Below are 20,711 nucleotides of genomic sequence, written 5' to 3' on the forward strand. Positions count from 1 at the left end.
GCAAAGAACAGTCCTTTGAAATCCTTATTTCTGAAGAGAGGCACGTTGTGGTCCCATTTTAAACCACATTGTTAAGGTAGGCTGAAAAGAATCAGTTAAATCTTATTTATATACAACAAAATTAATACGTAATGACTGCTAACGAGCCCTCTGTGTGCTAGTGTAAAATCTATAGTGTGCATACTGTATAAATTTGGGGATGAACTTAAAAATGCAACAAAAGTTAACAACACGTTTTGTCTCAACTTTAGGGGGGCAGGCAGGCAACTCACTTTCTGCTCTTGCTTGCAGTCTTGACTGTACAGCCCCTACAGGGGAGCGTCATTTCCTCAATCCAGAAGTATCTCTTCCTTTTCCTAACCTACCGTCCTGAAAATTCGATCTAGGAACTAGAGGCATAACTTCACAATCAGCATAGGCTGATCTAAAACTGCTCTGGTGCCAAAGGGTGCATTTGCTTCCCTGCACACCACAACTGTGCGCTAGTATTAGTATCTATGCAGCAAGTCCTATCCAGCTAAAAATTAACCGTCCTTCTTTCTTCCGCCCACTCTTCTTGAAAGCAAGATACTAATGCAAGTGAAGGGATGGAAGCATGTAACCAAGGTTGGCAGGAGTGGGAAGAACTGCCCGTTTTACCACTAGTGCAGTCTTTGGTTGCCTTTGTAAATCCAGGTTTGAAGTGACTACTAAGGAGACGTGCTAGGCTCTTAGCACCTCGCTTGCCATCAGTACCTGACGCTATGGGTAAAATTTTCCTCTCGTTTATATCTATTCCCCTTCGTTTTCCTCGAAATTGTAGCTTCAGTCCCTTCTCACTCCAGGGGGTGTGCAAAGTCATCACCAATTATAACAAGGCAAGGATTAGGCAGGGCAACTGAATACTCCGAAAGGTGAGAAAACATAATGCAGATAGTCTTCAGAGCAATGACAGATCCTCAGTGTGCACAAGTTCGAACAGCAGTAAAAATTTTTCTCATACCTACACTGTTCTGAGTGTATACAGGAAATATCCTCTCACTAACAGTGGTTTTTTACATAGATGCTTTTCAGGCCAGAATCATGTTAAAAAATTGACACTTTGTTGAGACTGAAGAATCCTTACATATCAGGCATTGCTATAAATACATAGTCCATTCATTTTTACTCTCTATCTTCTAATCCTCTTTGTTCATTTATGGATAAGAATCTAAAAAAAAGTCACCCTTTCCAGGAACCGAAGCATGCCCAACTGCAGGCCTTTTCTGGTTTGTGGGAGCTTATTTGTTTCCACTTCACATTTCCTTTAAAGCAATTTCCTTTTTTTCAAGGTATAAAAAGAAGGGATAAACAGATTTAGCCCTGAACACAGGGGTTTCCTTCCATGGGAAGTACGGGGTAAGAAGGTATAGACATTCATTCATACTAAAAAGCTACCGGATCTACCAGGCAGGCATTCAGCTGTGGTCAACTGAAGTTAAAAACTACTATAAGCAAGAAGCAGCTTCTCACAGTGACTTCATGACCAATTTGTGTAATGCATTATCATAGCTTAGAGTATTTGAATAGACACATGGCCTTTTTCTAAAGCTATAAAGCTGTGATTTCATAGAACTTACAAGAGAAATTTGATTTACCAGGTGGAATTTTTGTGCCTTAGGGAGTCAGATGAGCTAATTTTAGGGGTGATCCTCTAGCTTCATAAACAACCACCACAAAAAAATCCATATTAAACTAAATGCCTGATAGGAAGAGAGGTAGCAAGGAAACTGGTAAGTAAAGTTATTCTGTGTGTTCATACCCAGGCAGCATTAAGGAGTTTTAAGACAAGGAAATAGATCAAAAAGAAAAATAGTGGAACACAGACTACACTCAAAGAGATGGCCCAAAATCTACTTCAAGTAGGCTTGGCTATGGTTTCAAAAACTCCACATGTAAGCCATGAGTAAAGCAAGTACAGACAGCCTCCTCTGTGAAGGGAAAGTGGGTCAGAACTCAGAAAATTAAGTAACACCATAAAATCTCACAAAGAATTTTCCCAGCAACTACTCTGGCCAGATATTTAACGACAAAAGTCTGACTTCAGCTTAGAATTCATATTTATAATACCTAGTAAGCAATATTAATGCAGGGCAAGTGAAGGGAGGCATCAAACCTGTAATACTATGCCAAGTGCTACCATTACATCCACAGAACAGAACTTTACATGCAATTCCAAAACTTAGATACTGTTATTTGAGTAACATGTCTTATTTGCTCTATCTGTATCTCTTTTCCTACTTGTTTATTTATCTGAGACGCATATAATTTTGTTCAATAAAGTCAGGACAGAAGTTCAATATCATTACTGTACTAGAAGTGCAATGTTATTATGTGGACTCTGAGGTTCAGAAACTGTTCTTTCCTGCAGTCAAACTTGGTACCCAAAGAAAGATTTCCCTGTTTATTACTATTTGCTGCAACTTGTCATACAGCTTCACAGTTTAGAGGAAATACTTTTTAAAATCTATATGAATAACTTTTTTGTATTATTTAAAGGCAGCAAATTTTGTAGTTACAGGACAATCAATGAATCACAGAACTATTCTTATAAAAGAAACAATGAACTGACCCGTTTTTCAAGTTTAACATTGACATCTTACCAATGCAATCACCTCCATCCCAATCACAAGCTGAGTTATTACAGGCTTTATCACAATAACCATCTTTAATCCATGAGCCAGGACATCCCTCAGCACAGTTTGGCACAGGCCAAGTCAAGTAAACCTGGAACAACATTATAGTCTCAGACAAAGACTGGCAAATAAAAGTGAACTGAGCTCATTCTTAGAATGCAGTGGCTTAAAATAATGCCTCCCTGTGCATACTGCTTTACATGTTCACAAAGCTTTACAAACAGCATTTAAACTCTAACACCTAGTGAAGTAAATGTTATACTTTTCAGGCAGAAGGACATTAAGGCTCAGAAGTTAAATGAATTTTCAAGGCCACACAGCAAGGCAGTAATGGCCAGAAATAGAAAGTAGGACTTCCCAAATCCTCATCCCCGTGATCCATTTCTGCAAACCACATTCAAATGAATATTAAGATTTTATCTTTTATCAGATAAAAAGGAGGAACTTCAAATCTAAAATAGCTTTGCAATTCACTTGTCCTCCTGACTCAAATGTTTCTTCATTAGTAACCAGTCATGAGATAACAAGCACATGTTGACCATAATCTCCGAAGCATCTGATCCTCTATGACTTAAACAATTCTAAGAACTACTGAGATAAAAATCGGGTGTGTGGGCATGTGTAGTTTCAACTTGGCAGGCATTAAAAACTACACACTTTTTCCTTTAGACCTTATTGTTTCAGGATTTTAGCAGCATATTTCTAATCGAAACACTTACTGATTGAGTTATCAGGAACAACATTTCACCTAAACTCATTCATTATAATAAGTGAGAAAACAATAATTGAAGAATAATAAAAACGCACTAACTGCAAGATTTGGCAAATATTTGACTATTTCCTTAAAATTTTTAAATCAACTTAAAGTCTCCAAATGTCCTCAAGTACTAAAGGTAATAATTTTACAGTGCCTTAAACTAGTTTTGTACAACTCCTATTACTTCTGCAGATGGAGACACAATGGGAGAATACTAGAAATAGCAAGGTTTAGATGAACACTGGCATTTCAGATTGTCCTTTCTACCTGCCCAGAACAGGAACATTAAAAAAAAACAAACAACAAAAAAAAAAAAACAAAAAAAAAAACTGAGGTGTGTTGTTACTGTAAGACTCCTACTACTTTTATCTGCACAGAGGGGAATACAGTTTGCCAGAAAGGGCACTAAACCAGAAGACCCAGGTCCCCCAATCTAGTCATGGTTTACCCCTAGAGTGACCATAGCAAATTTGTTTTCCCTCCTTGCATTTTTTTTCCCTACTAGTCATCTCAAGATTGTCATGGTAAGTGCATGCCTTGTTATATGAACAAGTATGTGTGTGCAGATATGCCACATCTGCACATTTTCCTCCATGGTTCTCTTGCAGATTAAGCTCACAGATGAAAACTCTGCTGGCAATCAATCTTTCAGCATGGTTATTGCTAATGTTTCCTCAGCCTGCTTTCTTTGTTTAACCACAGTTGTTACTAACAGATATGTTGAAATACTAGTACACCTGTAGTAAATAATGACGTACATAGTTGGCAAAGGTGTTCTGGGTGTCTGGAATAGAGGTGGTTAATGGCAAACTTAAATATTAGACCAGTTTGAATGTCATCTGACTTGAGCATTCCCATGGAAGAATTACTTCTGCTGTCTTTCGAACAGAGCATTTCCCACAGAGCAAAAGGAATTCCCGAGGGAGGAGAGCCTGACAGCTGCCCAACAGCAGACCAGCCGCACCAGGGCGCAGACAGGAAGTGGGAGAATTAGAGAACTACAGTGATGAGAAAGCGCAGCATAAAGCCTGACGGAGGAACAGTTATAGCCTCAGAAACACAGTAGCGAATACAGATGAAGGTGATTCTGCACCCAAACATGAACACAGCACAAGTAAAAAATAAACAAAAATAATAATAAAAAAAGCTTTTTTCACCTTACATCTTTTCTAACAATTTTCTAGATAAGAATAATGATCCCTAAAGGAGAGGAAGGGGGCGAAGCAGAAGCTTCTTATATTCATGCTCCCTTTCAAAGTAATATTTCTTCATTTTACATGGTATTAGCACAGAAACTTTTTGAATCTACTTCTAGTAAAAAGTCCTTTCATAACAGCTTACCTTTTGGCCTTTAGAGTGACTGTAAAAATCATCAGGCCAAACATCCTTTCCAAACATAACATCATCATTGAGGTAAATAAACTTCTGAGAGAGGCCACTGATACGATGAATATGACTTTCGATAGCTGGTGAACTGAAGGTAGGCAAGTGACTCACGTTCTGAAATATTTCCTACAAAAAGAAAAAAGACAAGAAATGCAACAACCCAAAACGGTTTCAGAAGGCAAAATAAAACAAAATACACCCATCAAAGGCTAGGTACATCAGAAAGATTTGGTACCTATCTAAAATAAAAAATTAATTTTAACAAGAACAAGAAGAGATTTGAAAGAAAAAAAGTGAAAAGTGATTAGCAAAAAAGAAATAAACTTTATCTCCTCCTCCTACGTAAAACCATTTTCAAGTCTGTGCTAGTTAACTAAAAAACCTGGACCTGAACCAATGCATAGACACAAACTCCTATTTATTTCACTGGGTACTGGATCAGGCCCAAAGTACACATTTATTCATCTTGTGCAGTTCAGGCTGCCCAAAATTTCAAGCCTGTTCCAACATTCAGGGAGTCAGGATTCTTCCATCTCTTACAAATAACTTAGCAAGCAGACAGCAACAGAAGTTGCATTAGTATCTTGTTACCTCTTCGGTTGCTCAGGGCGCAACATTTCAAGATACCAAAATTACTCCTGAATTTGTAATAAGAAGCCACTAGGGTATTTTTGCTTCACTTATTCAGGAAACTTGGAGTCCTTTTTTCTTTTTATATAATGTTTTTGGAATGCATAGCTACTTTTCTTGCAGCCAACATATTACTTCCAGTAACTATAGTCCATCCTGTTTCAACACAAGTTTATTAGGTTATTGCTCATCCTGGGCCTGTTTACAGACTGAGATTCAGATTGCATTTTTCCCCTCCCCAAGTTTTTCATAAATAGATTTTATAAGGAAATTAGACACGGGTACATGTTAGCTGAAGCCTAAGTATCTGGAAAAATGGGCTAAGCAAAGGTTTGATGGATCTTCAGTTACCTTCTTAGCCAAACTGAAATAAAACCATGGATGAAAGGGGGAAGACATGGTCACTTCTACCTTCCTCATAAATGCAGCCTTTATCTGAAAGGGGATAATGCGTTTAAAAACAAAGACATAACCTTTAATAGTGGCATTTTCCTAATGGGTTTTTTTTGTTTGTTTTGTTTTTTTACCTGATGTGTCACTATAGTTATCCGAGGATTATCGAGGTTAAGCCAGGAAGGAATCTGCCCATTAGTGACAATGAAAATATGTCGCACCCAAGGGGCATGCCTCTCTATTGATCGTAATGAATATCTCAGCTCTTCATTATCCTCAAAACGGCTAGCAGAAATATCTTCATCCTGTTTAGACTACAAAAAGGAAGAATCCTCTACTTAGATTAAAAAATATATATATTCAGGTTCTGATCCAGCTAGATAACATGCAGTATGCTTTAACATAAAGGTGCATGAGTACTTCAAGACTTAGATACTCAAAATGAAAGGTATGTTGATCAAATACCAATATTCTTCTAAAGGATTATAGTCTACTGATATATCAGGGTGAATAGTATATTCTTCTGACATCAGCAGCTGACCACAAGGTATCATTACAACATCTGCTGACCACACTGTAAGAAGACAGCAGCTTGTGTGATCCTGTCTCCTGAAGAAAGAGTCCCTGAAAAAAGACACCCTCCTGCTTTCCTGGATTATTAGTCCCAACTATTTCATCATCTCCTACCCCTTCGTGTGGTGGGCTAATTGAAAGCCAAGCTGCATGCCAAATCATGAACATTACTTTTCTGAACCGAGTTTTAAGAGGCTAGGACCTTGCAAGTACATTGCATCATAAACCACATATAAATGTCACCTAATATAGACACACTGAAAGAGTCATGATGTTGCAGCTCCTCAATTATCTCCTGTTCTTCTATTTTAAAAGATTTGTAACAGGAGAAATTTAACAAAACTGAGCCTAATATTTACTATCAAATAGCTAAATGTTTCTGCATGCTTTTTTATTAGAAATGCAAAATTTTAATCAGAAAATTTTCAGGTAAGTAACAATATTAGTTTATATGACAGTGTAAAATACATTTCCTTCCTATTTTTGAGAATTTAATGATCTTTTCTAAAAATGACAATTGAGGCCACCTGAAGGAATATGCCCAGCTAAAACAGGATACTCTAGGAAAACTTGAACTTGTAATGACTATACTTTCACTGCAAATTCTATGCATTATAGATAAGTCTCCTTCTCCAGTATGTACAGTACACAACTTATAATTCTCAGTGGCATAACAACTTAAAACCTTAACTTTCAACACCACCAGCACGCATCGGTTAAGCACCCATTTGTGAAAAAAATGCATTATTTTAACATGGGGAAGTATGAAGTCTGAGTTCAAGGTTTGTATTAATGAGAAAAGTTCCCTGAATGCAAGTTGACAGGATACAAACAGACACGGCAAGCTTTATTAGAAAGCGTGTGTTTATTTTATGCATGCTATTCGATGTTTAATATAAAATAAAATTCTGGAAGGGGGAAAAAATCAACAGGATTTTTAAATGATCTTATCTTGAAACGGACATTTTTATTTCCTTGTGATAAACTCAACACCCTGGTATGTATCATTTATTTAAAGTAAAACTCCTTTCCTTACAGGCATCTATATTGTAGTTCTTTAAAGTTTTTGGAAGATTTTCTCAGCATACGTGATGCTGCAAAGCAAAAAATGCCAAAGAAATATTTCAGGAAGGAAACAGATTCAAATTTGATAATAAAAGCCCCTCTATTCCCTACACACGAGAAGCCTACTTATCTGACAGTCAATATCAGTGAAGACTTTCAAGAATTGACTGCATACAATGCAGAAGGGTGAAGTTTTTCTCTCAGCAGAGATCAAGAAAATTTCAGTTAAATGTCACCCTGTACGGTCTTTCCTCCTTTTTGATTTCAGAATGTGAAAGTGTTCTTGTGGCATTTTTCTTACAACATAACAAATACTGGATTCTTGACTGTTCCAAACTTCTGGAGAAATCCCGTGTTCCTTGTCATTAATTAGTTAGCTTCTACTTGGAGATTTTAGAGACTGCAATGTTTACACACACTAACAGAATTCACCTACCTGACTGACAGAGCTGAGGTCCCATAGTAAATAAGCAGGATTAAGCGTCAATTCTTTTCCATCTATAGTCATGTTCTTCTTCGCTTGCTTGCTCAGTTCTTGGAAACCCTTAGGGTTATTCAGTTGCAAGAGAGCCACACTGGCTTCTGAATAGAGCTGCAGCTACACAGGCAGAAAAAAATCATTTCTGGCATGTATCCACAGAAGCAATACCCTTCCTTTGCCAATTCAATTCAATCTTTTTCTTACATTTTTTCCTCACTGGAATTACTAATAAAAATGATAGATAAAAGCTGATTTTAAGACTACTATTTTGTAAGAACACAAAAAAGGAGTAATAAAATAAGAAATGAAAACTGACATTTAAATATACAGAACACTTCTAGATGCTTGGTTTCATTCTTTCCAAATAAATTTTTCTTTATACAATAATCCAGCAACAATATACCTATGCATGTTAAAGATATTTCTTGAATAAATGAAGCTGCCTTGCCCATTCCCTCCCACACCCAATAACAAAATTCATGGTTTATTTAAACTTTATTTTATGGCTGAAAGAATTGCACATTTTTTTTCTTTTTAACCAAGTGACACTTTTCTGAGTAAATTAAGGCCATCAATTCATCTATGCTTTCAGAAGTGTGAAATTTTCAGAATGTTTTACAGATCAACCTACAGTTCAGAAATCTGAGATACAAAGGGCTCCAGAATTAATCCATGTGGGTTTCCAAGTCCTTAACGATGGTTGCCAATATGCTGTTAAGGTCATTTCTTAGTTGGGGACTGTTTGATCTGTTTGCTCTTTTTATCTCTTGCCACTAGTGATTCTGGATATCAGATTTCATAATGCACAGGATAATAAGGGGCTCTTGCACTATACGCCCTCTCTAATAGCTGGTATAGCTTGCAAATTGCAGGACACCAAGACATTTCACTGAAAGTGTAGACTAACCCAACTAAATGCTGTTTACCCTACGTAGTAGTGTGAGCAGAAACAAACAAGCTAAAAGCTCAATTGCATTTCGACTCTCGAAGGGCGCGTATTCAACAGTCTGACTGAGAATAAACGCAGTTAATCATTAGCCATGTTTATCATGTTCTTTTATGCAACGTAAGACAAATAAGCACATCTACCAGACTTTCAGTGAGATAAGATCTGTAAAAGCAATTAATAAAGTATTTCATTTGAACACTGTCAGGTAAGAAAACAAAGATTTTTTTATTCATAATTCTTTTTATTTTATTTTATTAAATCTGACCTTTTCTGCTCGTTTTGAAACAACACTTGTCCCAGAGTTAGCACCCCTGCCTTTAGCAAGACCAGCTGTCCTGCTTGTGACATTTTAAAGCTGTTGATGGTTTGACTCATGTGCTATTTGAGAGCTTTCAATCTGACTTATGAGGTCTGCCATTAGAAAAATCTGATAAATCTCAGACCTTCCAGGGAATCATCTGAACCTACGGGTGGAAAGGATGGCTTCAGTAGCTAACTGGCTGAGGTATAGTTACGGGCTGCAGCTAGCAACCTCCAAAAATATCAATATCGAAATGCTACAGATTGCAAAGCTGCCATCAGTGGGTATGTGCTTTATTTAGGAATACAATGTCAAACAGTCCCTTAGGATCTGCCATCTAAAATACACAAGGAACAAACCAAAAATATTACCCTTTAGAGCTTCAAAAGCATTTAAGAATATTTAGTTTCTCTAACTTTTTTCCACCGTGACAAATGCAACAAAACAGATAAATATACTGCATATTCCTAAACAGATTCATTACAAACATTTCCCCTTTTCACTACTAATACTGCACAAATGCTGTAGGTTTTCAATATATAACAGTCCAAGTAGAAACAACAAGCAGTGAAGAAACACAAGTCCACTGCTCAGCTTAGGAGTTAAAGTAACCATTGCAATGAAACCCTGCATCCAAAAAGTATTTTTCTTCCAATAGCTTTTTCAGAAATGAGTACTTTCATAGGCAGAGCTATCAGTGAAGTTAGATTTCTAGGAAGTCATCTGGTGACTTAATTATCTAGTTTTTAAATAAACTGCAAGCTCTGACCAAAGCTTTTCTGTTGCTGATGTATTCAAAATGGCATTTTCCCCTGGTAGATTTTCTGATGTCTTACAGTTTTTGTGCTTCTCTCAGTCGGGATATTCCCTATACAGAGACATATGCAGTTGCCCATTTTCCTTGAAATACTACATCCTAGAAATCATCTCCATCCTAACAAAACTGGCCAGTGGGTTCAAAGGTTATTGTACAAGTAGAACAGAAACAAACACACAGGTAGAGGCACAGAGACAGCACCATCAGACGAACCTTGGCTTCTAACACGATGAGGCTAAAAAATATCATGCAGGCACACATGTCCACACAGAATACCACTGACACATGTTTACATAATGTACATGAAAGGTTTCTCTTGAAAAAGAGACAGAAAAACCGTATTCTCCCCACCAGGTAGCTTTAAATGCAGGTTTGCTTTATTAGACTAGGAGGCAGGCCAGATGGGCTAGGCACCACAAACAGAATTAAGCACTTTCATTTCTACATTCTCAAGCTAAGAGGTCTAGAGAACAGATTTTCTAATACCCACGCTGAATAAAGGAGTGTCATATCTCCTTAACAACCAGCGTGGGCCATTAAGAAGATAAAAAGGAATAATTTAAAGACTGGTTAAGAGTCCAGGTCCCACTTCAGGAGAAAACTCGTATGTCCAGTTAGAGAGGAAAATTGGGGCTATGGAAGGGGAGCTATGTTTGTGCTAAAGAGTTACAAAAGGCCTTAAGAATATGAAATACTGTTGTCATTATAAAGGAAACCTAATGAACTAGTAAGATAACTTTGTAGGAGGGTCCCCCCTCCTCCCTCCCGAGAGCCAAAACCAACTCAACACCTTATTTTTTCCCCACAAAGCTGACTCTGTTATATCTGTGTGAACAGACAACACTGTTTCCTGAAGCCACCTGCCTATGCCTTCAAACACTGACACGAAGATCAGCAAGAATCCCAGATCCTCTGTCACCAAGATCAGCAATCACAGGCTCTCCTGTGATATGAATAACCTTAAGGTGTACAGGCCAAGCACCACTACAATAGTTACTGCTCTTACACATGCTACCCACGCATCATTGTGCCTGCAGGTTCCTGTGTGGATCATCTTCCATCAGTAAGACGAGGCCATTAAAAGCCATATTATAATTCTCCGTTTCCAACATAGTTTGTGTGTGTGCGCGCATGTGTATAAAGCATTCTTCTCATCTATACTTGCAGAAGGATAACTAAGCTCAATAGATCACCTTTACAGTTTAAAGAAATACTGCTTTAATAGCAGATGGCTGGATAAGCAGGGTAAGAGCTCCACCTAGTGGGTTACCTAACGCACCAGTAGGAGAGCGCAGAAAATAAATGGCAGCCAAACATACCTTTTTCAACCACACCTATCTAAACACACACCATGTAAAGAAACAAATGTGATCAGCAGATACCCTGCTGTTTACTTTTTATCTGCAATAAAAATGTAGGTCATAAATACACAAATTCAGTAGACTGTAACATAAAAGTTTCACTTTGGAAATTGACTCATTATATATTAGACCATTACAATTTACCTCCTCCAGTTGAGCCCAACTGCTTCTCACAGAGAACTACTGAGAATTTTTAGAACAAGAAGCACATGGCCTAGAGGTCAGGTCAACTTTTAGTGCTCTTTGGATTCAGAAGTGTTTTCAAGCAAACAATAAAAAACAATCCAATTAAAGCAACAGCTACCGTTCCTACTTTTCTCTCCTCCCCACCTTTCTTCCCTTCTAATAATAGCATTGGTGAAATTTGTGTTTAATTACTAGTTCTTTACTTCCAGCATTGTGCTAAAAACAGCTACTTGAGAGAGAAAGAGAACAAACAAGAACCCTTTAAGAATCAGGAGGATGCTACGAGACCCAAGTGCAGTGTAACTCCAGTGCCCCTTCCTCATTTTCACTAGGCATCTCACATCACTTCACAGACCTTAGATTCCACAAGTGGCAACAGCAGGGGAATCGCTGCAAATTTCAACAGAGGTAGTAAACCAGTTTGGATCTCCTACCTAACCATACCATTAGCCTAGCATCTCTCTCTTTGGCAAACAGAGAGCCATACTTGGTTATGTTTATCACAGCTGTCTACCTAAAACATCCCCTGAAAGAGAGGTCCGATTCTGAACTAGCATCTTAATAAATACTTCTGTAAAAAACAAATCCCATCCATGTTTCATATGTATGATTTTTATCCTTGTAAATAAACATTTCTTACATTTATATCCATATATTCCATCATAAGTAAAACATGAGTAAATTGCTGCTATCAAGAGTAGAGAACCAGCTGGGAAAGAACCTGCCACCTCACTGTGACCACACAGGTACAATAATCTCATCTTAATTGTTTTCAAGCATCCAGCACCAGGAAATGGCAAACAGACAACAGCGATGACTGAATAGAGAAACGGCAGAATGCAGTGGAAACCTGAGAAAAAAAAAAAGTGTTTATACAGGGTGGTGCCTAACCAAATTGCAGAAGAGGAGCTCTTAGGAACTGATAATGAGCTGGTTACAGTGGTAACATCTAAAAAAGATAAGAGCACACTAAGGAGAAGAAAAACAGCACTAACAGAGAAAGATTTGCGATCAACTGGATGACAAAAGATTAACAACCAGGGAAAAAGACTCAATCAAGACCAAGTAAAGAAAAATCATGTAGATATCAGGCAAGTGATGTCAATCCCATAAAAACAGACAAGAAGATGTAAGATATATCCAGACATCAGACATACTCTTGCAGACAATGGAGAAACAGAGAAACTAAGGTGTCTTTGAAGATTTATTAAAAGGTTAAACTGGCAACCAGCCTGGATACAGACAACAGATTAGCCAGCTGTTTGGACATGAGCAGAACTGAAACACAGAAAGACTCCATTCATCATGCTTTTTGTTGGAGTAAGTAACACTGCTAGGAGATTCTGCCAGAATGGAAAAAAAAAGTTGATTATACATAGCTAGAGACAGCAATCAAAAAAATAAAGGTCCAGGCAGAATTGCTCCACTCCTTAAATCCATGAAAAGGTAATGAAAACCAACAGATTGCTCAAAAGCTGTTATAGAAAGAATATAGGGTCTCCTCCAAAGCATCCATAGGAAAAGGACATTTCTTGGTGTAATATCTCCGCTATAGCACAGGAGCCACAGGTGCTATTAGGATGATGAAAGGAACAGAGCGCCAAGGCTGCGGAAAGAGCACAGCCTAATTAACTTAGTAAAACAAAGGCTAGGAGAAGCCATACTTGCTGTCTATAAAATACCCTAAGATGTAAACAAAAGCAAAAGAAAAGAGCTATGTAAGCTAACAGAGAGTGGGTAAGAAGATGGGCACAAATAGGTTCATTTCATAAGGCTTCTAACTATTATCAGTGAGATACTAAGACAGCCTGCTAACAGGAGCTGAGACAAAGAGAAAGAAATTCAACTTGTATTAAATTGCAGTGTGACCAGCCTATGAAAGGGGTTACATGACACAGTTCTCAGCAATAGCAGAATACACGGTTTAACAGCCTAAACTGCCAAAGAGAAGCAAGGAAAGCAAGACATGGTCATCTGAGCACCAAGAACAAGCTGTAAAGTGAATTAGCACATCCTACAGATGGCCATCAGAACTAATGAAGACAGATTTCCAACAGATTCACATCCCAAGTCTCTACATACCTGTACCCCTGCTAACTCCCTTCTCCTCTGCAAACTGCCTGGCCTCAGCCCCTTTCTTACCATCCTCCCAGAGCTCCTATACAGAATATCCAGCTTGATTAACTAGCAATAGGCCAGTACTGGTCACTCAGTTGAGCATATGCTTCAGAAGACTGCTCGATCATATCTCTCCATTACATAAGCCAATGATTTTGACAAAATTTGGAAACTTTTATCTGTCTGTAAAACCTGGCTGTAACTGGAAAAAGTGTCCAAACATCAGGGGAGAACAGAAGGCATGAAATATTGAGGGATGGCACAATCACATAAGTTGTGATATACAGTTGCTTTTGCAACTACAACTTGTTCAAGACTATACAGAGTACTTACAGTCAGGAATACAGCATTCAGCTATGAAACAATTCAAACTTCTCATTGTTAAAATAATTCTTCCAAAAGCAAAGAGGAAAAAAAAATCTAAGAAAATACATACACAAAGTTCTGTCACATTAAACAAACCAGTGATACAGTACACTTGAGTAAGACACCAGCCTATAGCAAATGGCTCAGAGAAGCTGGTAAGGCTGGTACTCCTGTTTTTGACCAGTTACAGGCTAGCAAATCTAATGCCTAGTAGCTTGCACTGTCGCTGGAGGCACAGAATGGACAATCGGTCTTTTGAAGGCAGTTGAGTCGCTACTTACTACACTTCACAAGTCAGAGAGACACACACAGAAAAACAGACTACTATCAGAAACATCCTAAGTCACCTGCAACAGTTCTTCTGCTAGGTGGGCTAGGTCCCATACATAAAGCATTTCAAAAAAACAATATAACTAAGTTATTCTTTCCCCCAGACCCTTACCAATTTTACTTTAGAGGCCAGGCTCTCCGGTAGTTTTGTCCGTAGCTGAATTGTTTCTTTGAATGTAGCTGGAAATCCACTAAGGAAGGCCAAGTCTTGCATTAACACCAGACCTGGAACTTCTTTGTCTGTTGTCTACAAACAAGGAGACACAATATTAAGAAAGTCCTTTTTTAAATTTACAGTAACGTACACTTCTCTGTCAATCCTTAATCAGATAACAGAGTTAATAGTGTATATTTTATCACTTAACCCAAACCTCAAAATTGAAATAAGAGTAATTTTAAAAGCTTTCATTTCTTACTACATATGAGTCATGGAAAGAGTATAGCACAGAAACACTTTCTAAAAATAGGCAGAAAGTTTAGCTTCTAGCTTTTGTACATGTTAATTAAAAGATTTTAAAAGTACATACCAAATAACCCCTCCATACTATCTGTTTGCTGTTGTCTTTTAACATTCCAGAATGGGCAGCTTCAGCTGGAATAAATAAAACATTGCAAATCAAAAATTGAAGGCCACTTCTTTTGTATATTCTATTAAACAAGATTGGCTTTTGCAAATTACAAGGTTTTGGATGCTCGCGGAGTGAAGAGCTGTCTTTATACTTGGCTAATAATTCTCAGTGGTAAAACAGACAACTGACTGGGCACTACATATTAAACAAAGTAAGAAATCTGCACCTGCCTTAAGATCTTACACATAAATGCTGAATATATAGACGATTTTGTTTAAGGTGTGCAATTCTTTGAGCAAGGGCAGAACTTTCTGTACAATATTCAGCCTCAACTTCACAGCAGTTCTAAGATTAATTGTCCTTAGTCTCAGAAGACTGAGGTTTAGATCATCACTGCAACACAAATATTCAGATACCAAACTTATTTTGCAAAAGTCCTTTTAAGCACAGAACTCTTTAATCATTCATAATCAATGGTCTGGGAGGCAAACAAACAGTATCATTTATATTGCTATTCAAGGGAACAGACTGAAGGGGAAAGATGTAGAATTACATGCTAAAATTAATCAGAAAATGAGTGGCAGAGTGAGTAATGGAGGGGAAAAAAAATCCTAATTCACAATAACTTAGTAAAAACTTCCTCTAGAAAACTGGCTGGAATCTGACAAATAGGTTCTTACCATCCTTAGGGCTATCAAAAACAATTACTGTCACATTGGTAGAAGGATTTTTTGGTTTTGCGACAAAGAACATATTGTTAGCAGCTTGTAAAGCAGGATGAATGGACAGCAGGTCTTTCAGTGTGATGTTGGTAGGCAGCGCAGGATCCAGGACAAGCATTGGCACTTTAATGCAATGTGTCAGCAAACATTCTAGTTGCTTCTCACTAGAGCAAAATACCAAAGATGTATTTAATGCCAGCAGAAAATTTAAGACAAAAATCAGCATTAGGTGCAGTCAGAGACGCATTTTCATAAAATCTGATTAATTCTTTTTAACATCAACCTGGGGAAGAGAGGGGAAGATCAATCGTCGAGATGTTTATTTTGCTACTGAAAAGAAATATCTCGCTATTACAGTTTAGTTCATTCCTATTACTGATTCCCCCATCCCACCCCCCCCTCCACACACATCTCTTCTCATTCAAGTATTCGTGTTGAATTTTGTCAAGATTTGAAAGTTTGCTGAGCTTTGACCAAGGAGAAGACCTAAAAGATCGCTAAATGGCACCATGACCAAAACAAATAAGAATGGGACAGACCACTTTCCAACAGTGCACAAACATAACAAACATGGCACCTTTACAAGCAATTGCTTGCAGTGATGGGTACACAGACAGCAGACAAAGATACTGCTGAAATACTTCTGAATTATAAAACTCCAAGTATACCACGCATTACAAAAAACACTCTCAGAATGTAAGTTATGTCTAACTAGTGACAAGTTTATGCTTTCTAAACTTCAGAAACTGTCACACTAAGAAGCTCATATTTGTGACTATAATGTTACTTTTATTCAACATACGTATTATCATGCTGTCAACTTTTTTTGAAATGACATAGAAGGAAAGCATTCACAGGTCATATTATACCAAATGACCCCCACAATCAGCATTGGCTTTCAACTAAAAAGTGAGTAGGATAACATTTATTTTGATTTACACCCAAGACAAAAAAAAGCTCACCTCTTTTTAGTTGGTTCTGTTGCATTCTTTCCAAGGATTTCCCTATTACAAAATTAAAACAACTATGTTAGATAGATAACACTGAGTTGACTGTAAAGAATTTAGTCTAATATTCAGATTTCTAACTGAGTCTGGGAGACCTTGTGAACTTCAGCGGCTTTTGTAACAGCACCAACAACCCAGCTATAATACCGCCAAGTCCTTGCCATTTGCCTGCTTAGGCTCACACAGGCTTACATGTGCACGTAGGCTGACACACACTCCCTCACCACTCACTGTTGTGCAGCATAAACTCTTAAATTCTTGGGTTTGCTCATAGTTGCAGATGTGGGAATCTTTTTGCTAACATGTAGGGTTATCGGGGGTATTATTAGACTATTTAATGAAACTGCTGTTGATATGAAAAGCACTGCTAAGAAATCAGGCTGAGGTGTATGCTCATTGTTTTCATTGTTCGTTGTTTCCCCTAACACACGTTCTGATAAGACCTATCATGCAGTGGCCATGTACTTGTAGAAACTAATGAGGATTAACTTGTAGGTAGTGTAGTACTGACACTAAAAAAATAAAAATAAAAATCAGAAGGGCAGTCCCCTACATGCATCAACAAAAGAGAACCACCATCCACCAAGATACTCTCTCTCCGACTGAAGAAAAAAAGCACATGGACAGGAACTAACAGTTTGATTCAGGTGGATTGATAAGCGAGTTACAACTTGCTAAGCTTTGCTATGCAACACAAAACATGCTCACTGGCAAAGGTTTATAGTGCCCTAGCCTCTGTCTTCTGCAGTCCTCTTTATCCCATAACTATGGGATACTTCTAACAGTACTAACTAATTTCAGAGTATGTGAAAAAAAAAGTAATGCACAAGGGAGAGAAGATGTCCTTGTAGATAACGAATGTATCATGGAGATGAGTTGTACTCACGAGCTCAATATGAACTTCCCTTTCCCACGCTGGCTTTACTGAAGAACTCAATATATGTTTTTCCCTTTACAAAAATGGGAATCAGCATCTCTCCACCCACTGATAACATGAAGCTAAAAATCACTAATGCTTACTATACAAATTGCTAGGAAGAGATTAGTATAAATACAAAAGATTTTTTGAGCAGAGACCATGTCTACATTTAAGACGTTTAAATTTAACACATTTAAAGTGCTATTAATACCTTCACAGTATAAGTAGCAAATAAAGAAAAACGAAGACCCAGAATCTCACTTTGCAATCAGATCATCAATGGTACCTAATTGCAAGCAATAACATAACAAAAATCAGATTCAGATTCTTCTGAATTGAACTATTATGGCAAAATAGTCATAATAATACTTAAATACAGTCTTGTTCTTTAACTTAATAATTTTCTGGCCAAAATAAATCAACAGACCGCAGAACTTTATTATGAACTAGATCAATGGTTAGAGAACACAATCCAAGTAATCTGCAGCAGCCCATGTTTGCTAAAAAATTAAGCTATGTACTGTGAAGCCTTAGATCAGTAATTTTGTAGAACAGCATACCGCAGCCTAAAATACTCTCAATGCAGCCACACGTCTTTCCCTGCTGCCTTGGTTAGAAGAGTGAATCATACTTTTATAACCTAAATAATTTATTTTCTCCTTTCTCAGTTTTTGCATTTGGGAGACTGCAAAGCTAACATTAAAAAGAAGCCTTTTAGAAATATATATTTAAATATGTTTGTTTTTTTTTTAATTAAGTCCACCATAAAAAGAAATAACTGGGGAGAGGGAAGAAGAGAGGTGATGAAGAGAGGTTATACTTTTGAGCTACAGGTTTTTTTTTCCTATTTCCAAAGTTATAGAAAACAACAGAAAATGACTTATATGCAATGCACGCAGTTTTCTGCATGACATTTTACAAGTTCAAGAGAGAACAGCCTTACTTTAAATTATGCTTTGTATCTTATGAAGTGCTGTCTAATCAGACAACTGTGTAACTAAATATAGAACTGAAACCAAGGTTTTGAGAATAATCAAATGAGGAAATGATAAAATTCACTTTGATATTCATGTTGAGCAACACAGGAAAACACAAAAAGGGCCAGTACTGCATTAGATTGTTCCTGCCAGTTAAAAGGGGGGGGGAAAGTAAAATTTTTACCTCATTATTTTCTGTTCTTCCTCCATCTGTTCTCTGACCTGTTGCAATTCTTTGATCAGTTCAACATCTGTGCCGTTCACCCAGGTGTACACCACATCAATCGGCATGGGTAAGCAAAGCCTATATAATTCAAATGAAACCTACATGAGCTGTTCAATACTACATCAGAGGTGTCTGCGGCATCATTTGATAGCAGCTCCTGGCTAACAACAGAAATACTTGGAGCCTGAGCTGCAAACAAGACAGAGCAAAAAGCTTCTCTTTAGCTATGTATCATCTCTTAATTATACACAAGCCTTCAACAAAACAGCCCAGACAAAAATCAAGAAAGGAAAGAGTGGCTACAACAATTCAGTAACAAAATGAAATATGAACTTTAAATTCTAAATTTCACTTACATGTTAGTCTAACCAATTTGTCTGATTTTATCAAATATTTCTCAAATGAGTAACACCATCCAGGCACGTCCTCAGAGACTACTAAAATGAGACAAGACAGCCCAAGGTATAAAAACTCTTAAGTCATGCATTGCTGTTTAATTGCCCAGAGCCAATAGGATCTCAGTAAGAGCAGGTCTTTATCCTAGGAATCCCTCTTGGATTGCAACGACAGGGCATTTCATAAACCAACAACCACCTAAGTGAAGTACGTGAGCTCAGACCCTAGACAACAATGGTCAAATTCACTCTTGACGCAACTTGACATGCTGCAACTGTTTCTGAAAGATCACAGATTTTCTAGCATACTTGATGCAGAACCAGCAAAAAGTTTTTCACATAATTTTTTTTCTATTAATTTATGATAATTTCCTCTCTGAGGCCCAAAGCTTTGTTGCAGCAAGTACTTCAGGCTGCTGGCAGAGATGAAGCTCTCAGTCTCAGACAGCAGGTGAATGCTCCAACTACTCTTCAAAATTTCCAGGGTCAAGCTATTCAGTAATAACTTTCCTAAACTGTAGCTGGTCGTCACACACTTTATCAGAATGCAATAATCCATCCTCCTGCCAAGCATATTAAATCGTAATTAATTAACCTAAATCCCTGGATATTGATTTCTGTCTTACCTGGACGACATCTCTGCCTCAATGGAACAGGCAAGATAAGTGAGATAAGTGAGAGAAAAATGGCATTTGGATAGCAGACATTTCTGAGCATTTTCTTAATGCTAAGATCCACAGAGTCACACAATGTGATTTTCAAAGAAACAGTATCCTCTCCCTGCCCAGTGCACTTCAAAAGACAGTCAGAAAAAGAGCTGGATTATAGATGAGCATCTCCTCCATTTTCCCTCACACCATATGACACAGCTGGCCACAACACAAGAGACAGCAACACTTTGTACTCAATTCAGTAGTGTTGCTAAGAACTGAGCTATGATACTTGAAAAATAACAGCGGGTCTCTCTGAAGACAGCTGGAACATCAAATAAGAAGCACTGCCTTCACCAGCACCAGCACCCAGAATGCCCTTCTCGCAGCTGATCTGCAATACATCATCATGCAGTCTGCAAGAGGCTGCTTTCTCAAAGGGCAAAGAAAGCCAGTTTACTGAATACAGTTACCCCTTTAATCAGTTGTTTTGCCTCTGCCTCAAGAGACAACACTGGCTTCTGGTTCATTAACAGGTGCAACTCAAGACATGTTTTCAATTAAAAAGGCCTTCACAAAATTAGAAGCTTCATGACAGGAGTTCTTTCAGCTTTTCTACATTTGTTGTGATGAGTTAAGTTATTGGATTGACAGTCCCTTGACTTCTACAACGAGGACAAAATTATTTTAAGTGGAAACACCTTGCCTCAAGTCAGCTGATTCCAACAACGCACAACTCAGTCTTCTGGGCAAAGTGCAGAGCTTATTTACCCAGGCTTCATCTAAGAATACAAAACATGGAGGGGGGAAAAAAAACAAACAAAAAAACCACCCTCCAACTCTCTCAGGGTATGAGGCAATTTTTGTGCTATTTTGACC

At 37.7% G+C, this 20,711-nt stretch overlaps 1 protein-coding gene across 5 annotated transcripts in view; it reads right to left on the reverse strand.

Annotated features, from left to right (window-relative positions):
• Nucleotides 1-20,711, reverse strand: part of GNPTAB (N-acetylglucosamine-1-phosphate transferase subunits alpha and beta) — a 45,861-nt gene that overhangs the window by 17,961 nt on the left and 7,189 nt on the right. For 2 of the 5 annotated variants that reach the window (XM_067308316.1, XM_067308322.1), the window contains exons 3-12: nucleotides 18,746-18,865; nucleotides 16,621-16,662; nucleotides 15,617-15,822; nucleotides 14,895-14,959; nucleotides 14,480-14,614; nucleotides 7,895-8,056; nucleotides 5,955-6,134; nucleotides 5,779-5,862; nucleotides 4,753-4,923; nucleotides 2,622-2,745 (exon numbers count right to left, since the gene is read on the reverse strand). In XM_067308316.1, coding sequence (XP_067164417.1) covers nucleotides 2,622-2,745; nucleotides 4,753-4,923; nucleotides 5,779-5,862; nucleotides 5,955-6,134; nucleotides 7,895-8,056; nucleotides 14,480-14,614; nucleotides 14,895-14,959; nucleotides 15,617-15,822; nucleotides 16,621-16,662; nucleotides 18,746-18,865 — 1,289 coding nt within the window. Of the gene's footprint in view, nucleotides 1-2,621; nucleotides 2,746-4,752; nucleotides 4,924-5,778; nucleotides 5,863-5,954; nucleotides 6,135-7,894; nucleotides 8,057-14,479; nucleotides 14,615-14,894; nucleotides 14,960-15,616; nucleotides 15,823-16,620; nucleotides 16,663-18,745; nucleotides 18,866-20,711 lie in introns of those variants that run through there. The other 3 variants (XM_067308330.1, XM_067308343.1, XM_067308336.1) reach the window with 3 other exon arrangements.

The sequence above is a fragment of the Apteryx mantelli genome, chromosome 1 (assembly GCF_036417845.1).
Source record: "Apteryx mantelli isolate bAptMan1 chromosome 1, bAptMan1.hap1, whole genome shotgun sequence".
Taxonomy (NCBI): Eukaryota; Metazoa; Chordata; class Aves; order Apterygiformes; family Apterygidae; genus Apteryx; species Apteryx mantelli.